The sequence below is a fragment of the Manacus candei genome, unplaced genomic scaffold (genome assembly GCF_025592945.1).
Source record: "Manacus candei isolate 608988 ecotype Guabito, Panama unplaced genomic scaffold, ASM2559294v1 h1tg000054l, whole genome shotgun sequence".
Classification (NCBI taxonomy): domain Eukaryota; kingdom Metazoa; phylum Chordata; class Aves; order Passeriformes; family Pipridae; genus Manacus; species Manacus candei.
Window position 1 is genome coordinate 133,847 of NW_026138102.1, and position 18,008 is coordinate 151,854.

At 44.5% G+C, this 18,008-nt stretch overlaps 1 protein-coding gene across 1 annotated transcript in view; it reads right to left on the bottom strand.

Annotated features, from left to right (window-relative positions):
* The window catches only part of KCNK9 (potassium two pore domain channel subfamily K member 9), an 84,823-nt gene extending 67,858 nt beyond the window's left edge, over positions 1-16,965 (bottom strand). The window contains exon 1 of the mRNA XM_051802074.1: positions 16,377-16,965. Coding sequence (XP_051658034.1) covers positions 16,377-16,965 — 589 coding nt within the window. The remainder of the gene's footprint in view (positions 1-16,376) is intronic.
* Between the last annotated feature and the right edge of the window lie 1,043 nt (positions 16,966-18,008).

Below are 18,008 nucleotides of genomic sequence, written 5' to 3' on the forward strand. Positions count from 1 at the left end.
AGCCAGCTCTGAAAAGGAACTTTACTGATTTCAAAATACCTATACCATTTTCTGGCTGGATATATGGCACAGGTTGATGTTGGCACATGTGCTCCATCATTTTTCCCCTTGCTAGAACACATATTTGAGATCGGTAAGTGAACTCAGTCATCAGTCCATTCTCCCCAGCCTCTGCCTCATTTCTTTGGCTTATTTTAGTCTTCTGCTTTAGTAAAACATGGAAGAGAGTGGAACTTTTCCACTCTCTCCAGTGTCTGGTCCTGAGCTTGAAGTTTTCACAGTGACATGAATATTGGAGGATGCTTTGCAGCTGAACAAAGGTCTCTGATCTAGCAAAGGTTGGTCCTGCATTAGATCAGCCCACAAGTGAAATGAAAGTGTGGTTACATTAGTGAACACCCTACTAGAAGCAAAGAAAAGACTGCAGACCCACAGATGAGTCACAAAATCTGTCTGTTCCAGTGCTCTAATTACATTGCTCATCCAAGAAAAGCCTCTTTTGGAGCCATTAGGTCAGAATCTGTTCTCCCCTAGCTGTAAATCCCTCATAACTCAGTGAAGTCAATCGATTTGTATTGGTGTAAGCAAAATCAAGCGCAGTGTACTCGCACAGCCTTTGATCTCTCTGCCTCCCTCTGAGCACAAGCTCACAGAATGCCATTAAAGAGACAAGAAACCCAGGCCCCTGGGTCTCGTGCCTGCTGCAGGCACTCTGAGCAGCAAAATCGACATCAAGCACTGCAGTTGGGAGGTGAAGTAAAAGGCAGAGGAGAGACAAGAGCCTTCTGTCTCCCCTTCAGGATGAAAGGCTGTGGACCTCCCTGAGGGCTTCCCAGAGGGACACGTGTAAAAGGGTCCGAGCACATCACATTAATAGGTTACATACAAAAGAAAATAAACTGTCCATCTATCTATCTATCAATCAATCTACACTTCACTGACACATTCTACTATCTTTCTATTAGAAAAGCAAACACAGAGAGGTACAGCTCCTGTGGCTCTCCAGGAGACTCAGTGAGCATGCACAGCTTTTCTGATATATGGAACTGAAACACTAGAAGACCAAAGACCATCAAAACCAAACATTTCTCTTTCAGGAAATCACCTGAATGCAGGATTCCAAGCAATGGTCCATTTTGTCCTAACAGGTGTTTTCAGCTTCTTCCTCTTCTTCCAAGTCTCTACCAATGTGCTGTGCAGGAAAACTTGCCAGTCTCTCCTTGGCAAAGAGCTCTGCACTGTGAATGGAAGCAAAAGTCATCATCCAAAAGACACAGAATGTTCCCCCAATATTAAGTGTACTAGGCAAGCAATCAAAGAATGGCCCTGGATCACAGGAGCATTTATTAAATCTAACACAACTTCCACTGAGATAGGTGATGACGTGGTCTTCTTGTTAAGAAGAGCATCAACCACCTGCTTAGTCTGCAGCCCTGACTCTTGCTTCCTCGATAAATAGGGACATCAAGTTCTGAAAGGAACAGGAGAAGAAGGAATTCCTTCAGCAGTCAAGAGCAGCTTAGCTTGAAGAAATTCAATAGAGAAGCCCACAAGAATAGCTTGAATATTACTGATTGTGTTGGAAGATATGAAGAGTAATGGAAGGCCATGACAGGAAGGCTGGAAAGCATAAGGACATTCCTGCGTCTCGGATTCCCTCCAAGCAGAAGAGCGGCTAAGGAATACAAAGATTTTGGAATGCAGAAAGCTGAAAGGTTGTCCACTCTTGGACATCCTGAACCCAATGCTAGTTCTCACAAAGTCATTTGTTAAATGGGAATGACTCAGGAAAAAAGAGCTTTTGAGGAGTTGTTTCTAATAATGTCATAACACCTCTGAATATATATCCATTTCGGACATGTATTCACATTCCTTTCATTCAGGTAATGCTCTTGAGGAGGGGTTCAAATGGAAGACCTCTTCTGTTATTTTACACAAATCTCTGCCAGGCCTTCTACCCCAGGCCTTGCATTTAATACACCATCTCCAGGTTCTGAAATTAGATCCCCAGGTTCTACATTTCCCACAGCACCGAAATGTGCACAGTATGATGCAGACAAAGACAGAGATATCCGTAATGGCTAATATGGAACTGTATTGATTTTGTTCGTTATATGATGTTTGTTTACTTTTTTAAGCCCTGTTTGAGAACATTTTCTGTTCCTTTCAGGCTACTGACACATTTTCCATTTGCTACAGGAGCTAATATCAATGCTACACCGCGTGTGTGTAAATTCGTTGGGTGAGTAGGAGGGGATGCTTCCTTCAAAATATGGGCTCTTCAGACCAGATTCTGCACACATTCATCTCAGTTTAAAGTCAACAAATACACTAAAACAATCAAGTTCCACAAGATTTACAGAAAACAACTGTGATCAGAATCTGTTCCAGTCTGTCAGGATCCACCATTTTTGTCTGTTGGGAAAGCTGTAGGTGTTCTCTCCCACTCCCTGTTGTTGGAAGGAGATGGGAACACAATAACACATGGGAATAAAAAAGCAGCTTTACGGTGAACTGATATATGAACAGGAATTAACAGGATGGTGGGAAGGGGATGAATCAGCCAGTCCCAGGGAAGACAAAGAAATTTTTCAGACACTACCCTGGATCTCACCCACTCAGACAGAGCATCTTTTTTTGGCCCCTGTGATACATCACTTTTTCCTCTCATAAAAACCTAGTATTGCAGTATCAAGGAAACCTATAAAAATGGCCCTGCTAGGAGCAAATCGACTGATCCTACACTCAACCAGTGACACACAGTCATTCCACGGGCACCAAGTCAGCCCAAGGCATCCAGAATTGCTTTTGTGTAAATGAAGTTCAGATCAACACTGAAGGATAGAAAACATGGAACTCAACCAAAGTCTGGGCATTTGCACTTCCAGAACTAGGGAAGCATTCATTCAAGCTATGGAACATGAAGAAATACATGCTCATGATACCTTAAGTTATTCCAACAGCATGTATCTATCTCACTGTTATTGTAAAAGACCCAGACTTGAAGGCCATGTAGGGGGAAGCAGGTCTTGAAATGCCAACATGGAGGCTGTACAAAGGCTTAGAGGGCTCTTCTGGAAAAAAAACACACATTTGGGCTTAAATCTGTGTGGTAAATTATCTGTTCTCCCCCTGGTGCAGGCAAGTAATTCCTCTCACTTTAATGGACAATTTTATGGCTGCTAATAACATTTGTAGCTTAGATAATGACAAGGATAATCAAATCTCATGCTTGAGGGCATAAACTGATTGCTGCGGGGGTTAGCAACAAAATCACCATTGCCATATATTGCACAGGTGTATTATGGGATAGATTTCCTTCCTCCGAAGTAGAAAGGCTTTGGTGTCTGCCAAGATAACAGATTGGATGATTGTCTGTGTTATGGAAATTGCTGGTTTGTATGCATGGGATTTAGGGAAAGAGGAGAAACCTCTTTGTTTCTGCATGACAGAATTTCCAAGGTGCATATTGATGCCTGGTCTAGCACAACAACTCTCTTAAAGGTAAGTTCAGCCTTGACCACAACAAAGTCCATTGTCAGACAGCAAATGCTGCTGTACATTTAGTTCAGTACTCAGAAACATCCACAGAGTACATAATCCCAGAGGGTGAGGGCTGGGAGGAAACCTCAATAAACCATTTGACCTACTTCAGGATGCTTAGCTCCTCAAGGGTTACTCAACTCCCCAGTCAGTTCCTGTATCACATCTCTCAGACACTCATTCTTAGGAACACATGGCTTGGAGGAACCTCAGCAGATAACCCAGTCCATTCAGGTCTGAGGCAGGCTGAAGTACACCAGGCCCATGTGTGTTGGACAATGGTCTAATCTGTTCAGACAAATATCCCATTACTGGCACTTCTTAGGTTCCCTATAGAACATGTTACAGCTGTTTTCACAGCTGATGATGAACATACATCTGTGGTGCTGAAGTGTAAATCTTGCATATTTATGTAGAAATTTCCTCTTTACAACCACCTTCCACGTGTTTGAAGCTGTTATTATTCCCCTCTTCATGTATTTCTTTTCTAAACTAAACAATTCCTGTCCACACTGAATATTGGTCAAGTTTTCTAGTAACATTTTGATTTCTCTCATCCTTTCTCAAAACATTGTGTGCCCAAAACTGGATCCAGTTTCCAGGATGAAGCCTTCCCACTTTATCAGCATGGTGTTGCAGTACTTGCATGTAGTCAGTTCATATCATCTTCCTATATGTATGTTTGATATTTTCTTTTTCAGTGTAAAACTGTGCACTTGACTTTATTGAATGTCGTCATATTGATTTCAGACCATTTCTCCAATTTATCAAAATCGTTTTGTATTCTGGTCCTGCCCTTGAAGTGCTAGCCATCCCTCTCATAATTAATATGTGTACTCTCTGTTCTATCTGACAAGCCATTAATGGCAAAACTGAAAATATCAACCACAAGACAGGTCCTTGTATGACTGTACATGTTATGTCCATCCAATCTGACAGAAAACTAGTGATAGCTACTTCTGCATTTTTTTATCCTATTGTGAAATTATCTGGTGGCAGATTTAGCAGGGGGACGCTGGGTTTGTATTTTCTGCCCCATTTACCCATTTACCTGCACAGTGTATGTGCTTTTCACACATGTGATAAGTTCAGCCACAGTCCAGCCCCTAGTCCACAGTGTGTGTCTATCCAGACTTTGTACCCACCTGTGGCAATTCAATCCAGTCTAGGTTTTTTTACTGTAATTATGGGAACTCAATGCTATTATCATGCCATGCATGCAGTAAACATCATGACCTACTGCTCCCCCAGTATCAGTTGTTTACTGGGAAAAAAAAAAAAACGAACTCAGAAATGTCCAACGTGAGTCACTCAAGAAAAATTTGGGTTTGTTCCAGCTTGTCCCTCGTTATCCCCTAGGTACTTTCATGCTGATTAACAGCTTGGTCAAATATCTTTCTGAAGATCAAATTTAGGCTGACTGAGCATTAACTCCCCATGTTCTCTCCTGTCCCTCTTTTAAAGATAGGCAGCATGTTTGTTTTTCCCTGGGACAGCCACTGGTAGAGCTGTTCAAACAGCAGCCATAAAAAAACTGGTGACACTGCTAACAGTGAGCAGTTGCTGCTTAGAGAAGAGGTTTGATTCTTATCCAGATATTCAGCTGGAGACAAAACTGTAGGATGCACTAATAATCCCTCAGAGAAGCAGGAACCTTCAGAAAAAAAAAGGACAAGATAAACTTACATAGATCCCAAGCAAGATCCAAGACAAACTTCAAACAGCCTCTGGGTGTATGGAACCATTAAAACTAAGGGAGGAGGAGGATAGTCCTTACCTTGCCTCAAGGCAGAACTGTATGCATAGGGCACTCTTGACAGATGCTTGTCCATCCTGTTCTGCAAGACCTGGCAAAGAAGAGTCCATGCCCTCCCCAGGCAATGCATTTCAGTGTTTCCCTAGTATCATTGTTAGAAAGATTTATTTTTTTTCCTCTGTAGCCACTCTAACACTTCCTTGCTGTTGTTTAACACCTTTCCTTACTCAGTGTACCGCACTCGAGCTCTTCAGGAGCAGATCTGAACAGGAACAGTCAGGTTTTGATCATATTTTAAAGGGTCCCCAGACTGGATTCTCTTCAAAGAGAGCATATTTTTTTACTTCTTATCACTCAACCAGCAGTCAGGTTCCAGCAAGTCACCCAAATTAAAACCACACACACTCAAGAGCCAGTAAGTTCCATTGTGACACCTGTTGCTGGATATACTCAGAGCCAAGCTTGCATCCCATGCCTTTACCTTTTCAATACCACCAGCCTTTACTATGATCCATCTTGAGAAAACAAAAGCCTCCTGAAACATTTAAAAAGAAATCTATGTCATACCAAAATGCCAGTAGCTAATGTACCTACATCATAAGGACACTGACTTCAAACATCATACAGCAACAGCAATGAAGACTTTCTGAAAAATTATCTTTGGTGCCAGTCCAACAAGTCAAACCAGACCTGAATGCAACCCATACAGCATAAACTATCACAAGCAGAGAAGTGGTATGAGGGCTTCTGAATGAAAATATCATTGGGGGGAATATTTGGGAAAAAAACACAAGTTAAGCCACTCTGAATCACACCTAGTGCTTTTCACTCATTAAAATAAACCTCTTAGACGTGCAGTACATTCATTAACTGACTTGCAACACCGTTAATTTGCCTATGTTAGCCTACGTCACTAGGTATCAGCTTGTGCTATTTCCTCTGACTGACAGAGTGCACTCATTAAGGCAAACACATTGCTGCTAAAGTACTAATTGTTTTGAAAAGTGCCCTTTAAATAACAGGCCTTTTACTACTAGGCAGGATGTGTTTTAAGGGCTTAAACCTTTGTTGCCAAAAGACTGGATGATCATTTGTCTGTCAGACAAAAATACCAGAAAAGAATGAAAAAGCTGATAAGGCAATAGCATAGCCTGAACAGCAACCAGCTCCTTTCTCTTCTTGGGATCTTCATTCCCACATGGAACAGCAAGAGAAGGGAGAAACTTTAAAGGAGGGAGGTTGAGAAGATCACTGAATTCTTCATATATCAGTTGAAAGATCAGCTAAAGAATTCAGGTCAAATTACTGGGATTTCCAGGTGCTTTGGTACAAATCCAGTGTCACTGCTTTAACTATCAGTTGCCTAGAACCAGCCTTATCTCATTTCTAAAGCAAACAAACTGTAGATCAGGGGCTTGTATAGAGCATGTGGCAAAGGGATGGTGGGTAAATCAGTTCAAATGTTGGGAGAGACTTTCTCTCCTCAAATGTTGGGCTCCACGCTTTCACATTCCAAAATAAGGGTTTTTTTCCTCTTTGGCAGTCTGGGGCAATCCAGGTTTTTCACAGCCTAGTATATGTGACAACCCTGAATAATGCTTAAAGGGCATCCTTCTACTGTTTCTAGTCCTCAGGAGAAAATAATGTATGCTTTATCCTATAAGGAAGTCTTCTAAAATTCATGGTCTACCTCTGGAAGCCCAAGAAGTTCTCAAAGACCAGAAAAATGTGGGTGAGCACTGAGCCTTCAAGTCACCTCTGCAAGTGTGAGTTGTTTTTCTGATGCAAGATTGTAATGGAGAGTTCAATCATCTTTATTTCATGAACAGTTTTAAAATATTTCTGATGCAGCATCTTACACGACGCAGCCTGCATGCAGAGCCTTATGGACAGAGCTCCTTCCTGCTGCTTGAGTTGATTTTACTGCAGAACAATATTTCATATTTACCCAGAACAAAGTTAACTTAAGAACTAAACTGCAGATTTTTAAAAATTATTACTGCCATAAACACTATTTTCAGTGAGTGAAGTCAGATTTGTTTCACCATAACAGTTCAAATTATAAACAACTAATAGCAACTGTTCTGTAGTTCAAGCAACGGAGGTATAGATCCTTGAAACAAGAATATTTAACACCTTTTCCTACTGTGTCTGGTCCTGAAAAGTTCCATATGGGTATGAAATGCAGCAAAGTGACAACTCAGAACTCCAGTGGTTACAGTTTTGTTACAACAGTTAATTTCTTATACAGTTTGCATAGCCTTTGATGGTTTAAACATAAGAAGAGGACATCCTCTCCAGAAGACACCAAAAGAAAAAAGGGTGGAAGAAATAAAATGTTCCATCTGCACCCAAAACACTTTTGTAAAGAGTTAGAGGTGGTACACATCGGAAATTGCTGAGAGTGCCAATTGCCTTGGAAGTAGATCTTTTATTTCTACCTTCCCTTCAATATGTCAAGAATATCCCTAAATTTGGAGTCTACGAGCATTTCCTCACAGCTAATCTCCTGCATTACACAATTAGAGAGAGCTGCAGCAGGTTTCATTGATCAATCTGTGCCCTAAAGCTCCCTGTGAAATTTTCCTGCCTGAGAAGGCTCACGCAGCCAGGGAAGGGAGCGATCCTCTTCTGTGGTGGGAGAACAAGGAGATAACCAACTTCTCATCAGATGCCTTTTAACCCCACTACTTGCCCGCTTGTCTCTGAAGCTCTTTTTTCCTGCTGGTGCAGGGAATTGAAAGGACAATACAGCCTATTACCTTCTAAGCATCCTAATCAGTAACAAATACATGAGTCCTTAATAGAGAGATCCCTTTCACAGGCATTCGCTAATCACCTCCGTAATGAAAGCAGTTAAAAAGGACACTGAACCCTTTAACCAACTGATGACTGCATAAGCCACTTGTGGCAATTGGCCATATATATAAGGTCATTTAACTCCTTGAAAATTAAAAAACGCCAAAAAACTTTGGAGGTTCTTCCCCCCCAAAAAACAAACAAACAAAAAAAGTAAGTGCACATTACACTTAAAAAAAAAAAAAAAAGGAAAAAGAAAAGAAAAAAGAATCTCGGGGGATCAGAAGATGCTGGATCAGAAGAGGTTGTTAACAGTCTGGCAGTGATGAAAGAAAGGAAAACATAAAAAAAAAAAAAAGAACCACACACCACAACAAATAAATGGAATGAAAACAACATTCTTCCTCAAGATTTCCCTTTGTTCAAAGGTTAAGGTGCACAGTAGAGATGTAGTTTAGCCTTTCACTTTCAATTAAAAAAATACAAATCAGTATAAATGCTTAAGTGAACGTACACTTTAACACCACAAACTCTGTTTGCTTCATTATTAAGGACAAATAAATCTGAAAACTGCTATTACAGATAACTTCCAGGAGTTGGTTTGTTATAAAATATAGCTCCTTGAATTGTAGAATTGTTAACAAATAATGATCTCATCCAAAACTAATGTGACTCAAAATATTCTCTCTGTTACTTATGACAGACTTTAGATCAGGCCTTTATTTTTGGATTTCGTTTTTGTTTGTTTTTCTTTTGGTTTTGCCAAACATTCCCTTATCCATAGACCCTCTCACTTTAATCAAAGGAAGTGTTATAGCCACAACACCAAAAATATCAGTGTTAGTTGTAGCTTATTAAGTCACAGACACTTGGGAGGGTACAGGTAACATGGTAATCTATTCAACTCAAAGTCAGTAGATTCCACAGACTATAATCCTGACCTAGTAACAAATTAAAATTAATTTGCATCACAGCAATGTCCATGTGTGATATTTCTGAAGTAGTCCATGGCTTCACTCAAAAATATCCAAAAAGAGGTGAATAAGCCTGCTACACACAGCAAACATCTGTTACAAGTCCACAGTTGAACTCATTAGTTCAACTTACAAGCAGCAAGGACTCTCACTTATTAGTTCTGCATCACCAGCAAGTGTCCTTGCTAACATCTGTTAGAGAGGAAGGGGATATTTCATGTAGCCTTTATCCATACCCAGCCAAGGATCTTCAATAAAATCCATAGAAAGTGGACATCTAATAGCCTAAAGGGCCTTTGACAGAAAACTCATAGTAATAACAGAGATAATTAGCTAGAACAGTAAATGATCCTTCATGAAATAAAGCTCCAGGTTCTGCTATTATTGAATGTCAGAAGACCTAAGCTGCAGGAGTTTACTAGTATCACCCTGAACTCATTATAGATCTCTGCCTTTGGTTCATCTCCACTGTTTAATCTGGCTGTGAACTGATGCCATGTTGCCTGACAGAGAACGAAGTAAGCTGTTTGGCAATTAGAAATAGTTCCCAACCTGAGCCTTCAGAAAGTCATTTTCTCTTCTTGTCTCTAAACTGAGGATAATTTTTACACAGAGGTGTTGTGAAGATGAATCACCTAATGTCAGTACAGAATTCTGAATATAAAGTACTGTGCAACTCCAGCTCAAAGCCATCAGAATGGCTTTCAGCATTTACGGGGGAATATGCTCTGGTACTGAAGGAATTGAGCGCCTCAGCTCAGATTGTATTCAAGGAAACACAACAGCATCCTGGGCTGTCCTTTGTGCCAGACCAGCAGTGTCTGTCCCAAAACTCATGATGTCCAACAGGAAAGTTCTCTGTTCACCAGTTTTTCTTTAGTCAAGCCTTATATCTGTGAAGCTGTTCCCAGAGAAATCAGAGATTTTTATTCTTTTTAGTTGAAGCAGGCATTAGCCCATAGCTAACAGCTAAATTTCTTCCCTTATTTTCAGTTGAAAACACCTTATTTCCGTCCCAGTTTTGCCCTGTGAATTTCTGCTTGGCATCCTTTTATCAGCAGGATCATTTTCTTCTTCAGCTAACTTCTTTCCCAAAAGACTCACCAACACCTGTAGCTTGTAACCTTGACAGTGGGCAAACACAGATATTTCTGTTCTGACACTTGCAAAGGTACATAAATGGGTTTACTGCATAGAAATTAATCAATAAGCAAAGACCATAAAGTGGAGAAAATGGAACTTCAAAGATCTTTGATTTTCTTTCTCAAGAAAAAACAAATTAGCCCAAGAACTATTCGGGCTCAAGATGTAGAAAAAAGGATAAAGACTTCAAGAGGTCATCCAGTCCATCTTCCTCCCCAAAGGCAAAAGCAGCTATAACTCAATGATTCCTGAGAGATTTTTTTCTAATCTCTTTTTAAAACAGTCTCCTTAGGCAATCTCTGCTAGCACACAACCACCCTGACAGGAGGAAAGAGTTTTCTTCATGCTTAATCTAAATCCCACTTGCTTCAGCTAAAGAAAGAAGTTATGAATAGTTAGGAGCAAGTGAAAGAGCACCAAATACTAAAAAACTACAAGACACTAATTCTCAGTAATTCTCAGTAAGGAAATCTGCCGACACCATCACCTAGTTCAGTGGACAGATGTTTCTCGACGTTTCTCTAAAACTGTTTTCTGACTCTTGCTGGCTGTTACACTTGCACTGCCAGTGAGCCATACAGTGGGAAGTTGCAGGTCAGCATCACTCCGAGCTGTACTTTTTACTTGCTTATCAGTGATTTTTAAAAAGCTTTTGCTCAAGTGCCTCTGGCAGGAATGTGAGGTATCGTTGCAAAACCAGTCATCAAGAACTCAAGAACTGTTTCCACAAACACATGAGCAAAGTAGCCTCAAAGACTCCTCTATGTTAGCAGAACAGTATTTTGGATATATTTTTTTTTAATCTCCAACAGACAAAGAAAATACTATGAAATGATCTTGCAGAATTTTTTAATTATGCAGGGGAGTATGTGGCTCACTGAAGCTGACCTCCTTCTTGCCTGGGAGATGCCACCAACATTCAAGTCCTGATCATCCAGTATTCTTCACTAAAGCTTCAGATGTCATGAATTAATACATTTGTTACTTCATGGTATCTACAAGCATTTACCTCACCAGAAAATCTTGCCCTCTGCTTTCACATGAGTTTATTAATAACTGACTGGCTTAATCTACTCTGTGCTTGTTTGGTTTTTTTATATGAGATATGACCTTCATGGTCCTGGAGAGTCATGAATGCAGCAGTTAATTGCCCAAAACCTTGTCCTTATTCTCAGTCTTTCCCTTTCCATGTCTTGTTTTCTTCCTTTCTTTTCTTTATTTTCATTGTAAGTTGTCCATCTGCCACAACTCTGTACTGAAACCTTTCCAGTGGACTGGCTTTATATATTACCATACATCAAAACCCAAGACCAGGCTCAAAAACCCAGAGGTTGGTCTTAAAGAGGGAGCACCACGGACAAAATAATTCACATGTGAAAACACTTTGGTCTTCTTCTAACCCAAATTAGAGACATCATTGTATTATTAATTTGGTGGGTTTATACCCATTTTACGGAAGGGTAAAGTGATGTAGAGAAAGAATATGAAGACTAAACTGCTATTTCAAAATGGATTTAAACATGTGTTTGCTCAGTTCATTAATGCAGGTTCAAACTCCCTGTCAGGCCACCATCTGCCAGAAAAATGCAATGTTCTCATCTGGATGCAGACAGTTCCTCAGTAGCCAAACAGCCATCAATAGGTGCCTGTTCCATTCACCATTACAGGTATTGCACCACGTTGTTAAAAAAGTATTTTTTCTGTGTTCACCAGGATATTTCACTCAGTGCTTGTAGTAGGTTCAAAACTGAAAACAAAGGTCCAAAAGTTATAAAAAGAGACTAGCAATTCACAGCACAAACCATTTTAATTCTGCTCCCCTTACAGTCACTTCTCAGGAAAAAAATAATTAAATAACAATCTTCAATCTGTTTGTTGTTTCAGTTCATGTTAGGGTGACATAAACAGCTTTCAGTTCTTACATTCTGCACAAGCCTCCAGAAATATTCAGTGTTTACTAGAGTTCGGTGGTGTTAAATCAAGTATGACTATCACCCTTTAAGGCCTAAATGATAGAGCGATATCCATACCAATAACACATTTTGACAGTGTTGACACCTGCCTACATAGAAGCAGTTTACTGACTCTTATAGACCTGTAGAAAAAGGCACTAAAACTTATTAGCAATCCTAGTAATAAGCTTTTATTTTCAAAAGTTGGTGTTTCCCTTCATGCCTCTTGAAGAACTCTGTGGCATATTCTACAGTGTATCTCATAAAAGACAAGTAGCTGGATGGAGAATTTCATTAAACTACTCTCTTTCATCATTTTCACTGTGTAACTGAAAATGGATAGGAAATTATACTAGCTAACTGAAACTAGAACAATCTTGAAATAAACTCAGCAACTGGTGAGAGCCAAGAAAAGCTTAATAGTTCTTTTTGAGCACCTGAAAACTTTCACAGAATTCAAAAATAACCAAAACTTTGTGAAAGATGATTCTTTTTTGTCCCCTAATGGATCTAAAGAGCAGACTCATTGAATGATGTAGCACCTGCTGTTGTCAATCTTTTTGTTCTTGTGTCAGTTGAAGGAAAAAAAAAAAAAAGGAAAAAAAAGAAAAAAGAAAAGAACATTGCACTGCGGAGTAGAAAAATATGGTGTGCCCCAGGTGAAAAACAAATTGTTTCCATTTACTTGATTAGCCCTTGCTTCTTTGTTTAGTACTCAGCTTGACAAGCAAGAACCCACCACCACCCTCCAATAAAAGCCAAATGCCATAGATTTGATGAAATGTGAGAGCTGACCAAATCTTAGCACTTCACCTCACACAGGAGGGTTTCAGGTTCTCATGCTCCCTTCCAAACAGGTCTTTAATGGTGTGTTTTCACGGGAAGCAACAAGCTGCAGAGTTTGCCCGATGAGGGGAGCCCGGAGCAGCGGAGATGGACGGGAGCTGAATCTTCAGCACCACAGTCCCAGGGCGCTGACGAAGTTGTCCCTTCAGCACCACGGACTGCGGATATTGCTGGAGTTGTCCCTTCAGCACCACGGTTTGAAGACACTGTAGGATCTACCCCTTCAGCACCACGGACTGGGGACATTGCCGAAGTTGTCCCTTCAGTACCACGGACTGGGAGCCACTGGTGGAGCTCTCCCTTTAGCACCACGCTCTGGGGACACTGCCGGAGTTGTCCCTTCGGCACCACCTCCGGGGACACTGTTGGACCTGTTCCTTCAGCACCAGCGCCCGAGGACACTGACAGAGCTGTCCCTTCACTCCTCACGCCCCGAGGGCGAAGAGGGACCTTCCCTTCAGCACCACGGTCCGGGGACACTGCCGGACCCGTCCCTCGGGCAGCAGCGCCCGCCCCGCCCCGCCCGCGGCCGCCCCGCAGCGCCGCTGCCCCGGCAGCTGCCGAGGAGCACCGGCCTCTTCCCGGCTACCGAGGGCAGTGGGCTGATGGGCCACGGCCAGCCATAAACGCCTTTGATTAAATTAAAGCTACAGTAGTTGAAATCAGCACAGCAAAGAGGTAATTGCTTCAGACATGTTGCTAGCACGGCAGTATCACGGAGTACAATTAAGTTAGACATAAATTAGTCTGCGACCACATTCATACTGCTCGACTTTGTGGTCCTCTGATTCCTGTCACTGTTTTCTCAGAAGAGAAGTTTTGTGGAGATAGAGGTACCCATCCAGATTAGGGAAGGCATTCAATTTTAAAAATCAGCCCGTTAGTTAGACACACTTTTGCTGGAGTACCTACTGACTACAGCATGTTCCCCAATGCATACCCCACTGCATGCGCTCCTGAAAGTCTGTCTGGAAGGTTTTAGAGAGAGAAGGACATGTATGTAAGAGTATACACACAGATTTAAAAAAAAAGAATCTTCACTAGCGATTAATATGGACATTTAAAATCACTCCCCAGTGCAAGAAACACAGATAAGAACTCTTATTTTCCTGAGAACTTAAACAAATAAAGTAATTTTTTCCCCTCTGTGAGCCAAATTATTTTAGGATAATAAGAAATTAAAGAAAAATTCTCCATGCTCACTTTTATAGACTACCAGTAGATCAGATATCATCAGGAAGCCACTTTAGTACAGAAGAGATGGTACAAAAAATAGCAGTGCATTTGGCAAGATGTAGATAGTAACTATTAATAAACTTTTAAAAGACGGATCAGATATCCTCCAGGAGAAGAGCTTCCCAAATGAACAATTGTTACAGAATGTCTGTCTTTCTGCACTGTTCTTTATTGTTACTCTTCCTCCCAGTGGTTCCCTGTTGTTATATACACTTTTAAATTTAAACAATTCTGACATCCCAAAGTGCCTCTGCCTACAGAAATGCACGCTATTCTCTGCGTGCTGAGGTGCTCCGAGCTTCCTAAACAAATCCCAGCTCTTTGCAGGAGAAAATGCGAAAGCTTCCCAAGCAAGTTGTACTTGTTTCCAGGTAAAACACGATCAAAACATCAAACTACTGTACAAACAGCCCTTTCCACCTGTCACCAACTGAGCTTACAAAAGCACCAAGTGTTGCAGTCAGTCTTAGGCAGGAGTACAGGGCACCATGAATACACAGGCGTGTGCATGGAAGCCTTGTTGTAATCTAGAGGGGTATGACAGTCCACTATTCACTTAGCAGAAATAAGTGACAAAAGACAGGTCAAGGATGAGAGACCCAGCGGTCAAAGGAGGAAAGAGAGTTCTGACATTGTAATGAACAGCGGGAAATACAAATCATCAGCCAAAGTTCCATTCTACTTTATATTCTATAACCTATTAATATTTGCATTTTACATTAATATATTTAATAGCAGAAAGGAAGAGGAAATTATTCCTTAAAAATTCTTATCTTTGTAAGGGCAAATAGGCTTTATAGTGTCAGATGATCTTTCAAAGGAAATTTTTTTACTGCTCCAGGTATAATACAGTCAAATACAAAAGTAAGTAGGTACTTGTCAAAGGGCAGTGGACATCATGTTCTGCAGAAAACTCAGTATCTTCAGGTGGCAGTGTAAAAATTTCTTGTAACAAACCCTAAATAGTAAAAAGACCAAGTCGTTCTGTACTAATAAGAGCTACTTTCCTGTCCTGCTCTGTAAAATGCACTATTGAACAGCCACTGAGCTAGAAGGGTCTTTTCAGATCTCCCGAGTTGTTAGGGGGCTAGAAGTTCTGGGAGAAGAACATTACAAACAGTCTCAATAAACCCACCTTAAAGAATACAAAACCAGGGAAGAAAACCTGCTCATCCAGCCAAAGCTGGAGTTGTAACACAGTTCTGTGTGCACACTGCAGCCTCTAGTCTTCGTGGTGTTTATTTTCATGGCAGGGAAGCAAACTTTGTGTGAAATGCTCAGCTTTAGCTGCAGGAAGCAGGGAAGTACAAAATGACAGCCCATGGCTGTGTCCACTGACTGCCCCTTGACTGTCCAGGGAAATGGCACATCTGGGAACCTGGGCATCACAGATGTGACAGCAGGCAACATTTTGCCTTTCACACCATGTGCCCACAAAGGGTAGATGTAGACTATGACCTGTTGACACATTAGACACTCCAGCTGCAATAAAAACTTCAGGAACACATTGGGAATGCCCAGGAAAGGCCCAGCAATGGGACCACAGCTGTGGGAACTGCCACCGCAGCCCTTGCCAACACCAAAACAAAGTTTGCCCAAGTAGGGCTAAGCTTGGCTACATCAAGGTCTCTCCCAGCTGATCTAGTTCCCATGTCCTCTTCATTTTCATTCTCATCCAGCTGCCTTTTGCCCAAGTTTTCCCCCTGTCTCTTAAGCAAAGGTGCAAGAAGGAGTGCGGCAACAGGGCCTTCTTCCTGAGGGGAACCCCAGCAGAGTGTCACCCTGCCTCTTCCCCCACTCTTCCTCGCCGCCCAAGCCAGAGCTCCATGGTAGCCACCTGGCCACTACCAATTCCCCTTGCCAGAGTAGCCCCACTCCTCCCCAGTGCCACCCAGGAGATGAAGGATCCATCTCCAGGGGAAGAGGTGCGGGACACTGCCAAGTCCAACAAGTGCCCAAGAAGAGCAATGAATTACATAATAGAGGAGGGAAGCAAGAAATTCATCCAGCACCGGCACCTTTGCACGTAACAGCCTCCTTACCCCTCTCCCTTTCTCCCAACCCGGGGAGCATTTACCCCAGCCCCGGCCGTGGCCCCATGGGGCCTCCCCGAGTGGAGACACTCACCGATGGTCGTGATGACCGTGATGGCAAAGTAGAAGGAGCCGGCGAATTTCCACTGGACTCCGGCTCGGTGCGGCTCGGACTGCATGATCACCAACTCCAGCTGCCGGTAGTCCTCGCTGGTGATGTTGTACTTTCCTTTGAGCCGGATCTCCTCGGCTTTGAGTTTCTCCTCCTCCCGCATCTCGTTGTCGGACTCCAGGGCATCAAAGACGGCAGCCCCGACCAGCAGGTAGGTGAACGTGCAGATGATAAGGGACAGGGTCCGCACGTTCTGCCTCTTCATGGCCGCCAGCAAGGGGCGAGTGAGGGGACCATGTCCCCCCCTGGCCGCCCGGGGATCCGACAGGCCGCAGCAGCCACAGCAGGGGAGCAGCCGCCGGGGGGGCTGGCGGCGCCCGCCGCCGCCGCCGCTGCCGCTGCTCCGGGGCAGCTTGTGCTGCGGCGGCGGCCGCTCTCCGCCCGCCTGCTCGGACTCCTGCGAGGAAGAGAGGCACAGGAGGCTGCTGGAGCGCCGGGACCAGGTGCCCTGAAGCCGGGAAACTCTGCGCAGGACCTGCCCAAACCAAGCCGTCCCAGTGCGCAGGGCCATCCAGGGCACCCCCGCTCCTCCCCAGCACCGAGGCCAGGGGCAGGGGGTCCCCGCCGAGGGGCCGGCGGCCCCGGCACGGAGTCCTGCGGCGGGCGGGTCCCCCCGCGGAGTTGTCGCGGCGGAGCGGGGAAGGGTCGCCCGCAGCCCGGGCGGGGCGCGGCGGGGAGGCGGAGGTCGCCGCCGTCCCAAGTTTCTTCAGGCGGAGCGGCGGGGCCGGGGGGGGCCGGGCGGCGGCAGCGCGCCCATCCGCGGAGGAGGAGCGGGGAGAGGGGCGGCGGGCTCCGACCGTCGGGGACCCGACCCGACCCGGCCCCCGGCTGCCTGCGGGAGCGCCGGCCGGGCGGGTCGGGACGGGCTGGGCGCTCTCTATTCTTTCCGCCGCGGTGCGCGGCGGGCGGCGGGGAGCCGGGCGGCTGCTGCTGCTGCTTTTGCTGCTGCTTCTGCTGCTGCTGCTGCTGCAGGTGGCCGCGGCGTGGGCAGCGGAGCGGCGTCCGGCGCGGCGAGGGCGGCGGCGGCGGCGGTGTCAGGCGGCGGGCGCGGGGCCGGGGGCAGCATCCCCGGGCGCGCCGGGCCGCGCCGCCGCTCCGGCGGGAGGCGGGGGCGCCGGGCCGGCGGCGTGGCCCTGGCGGCGGGAGCCGGCGCCCCGCGGGCGGGAGGAGCGGCGCGGAGCCGCCCCGGCCGGCGGGAGGGCGGGGGAGGCGCCGGCGGCGGCCGCGAAACGAGCACCTGCCCCGGGGCAGCGGCGGGGCGGGACGGCGGCGGAGGGCGCTGGCTCCGGCCGCAGGGCTGCCGGGAGGGAGCGGAGAAACGCCGGCGGCTACCCCCGGGGAGCGCGGGAGGGCAGCTCGGCCCCAGGCGGACACAAAGACGGAGACGAGAATAAAGATTAAAAAAAAAAAAAAAAAAGAGAGGAAAAAAAAAAGGAGAAAAAGGAAAAGAGGGTAAAAAAGGGAACGGGAAAATAAAAGGGTACTTTCACGGCTGCTCCCCCGGCGCTCTGGGCGGGGGCTGCTTTATTTAGGATGGTTTTTAGAACAAAGCCG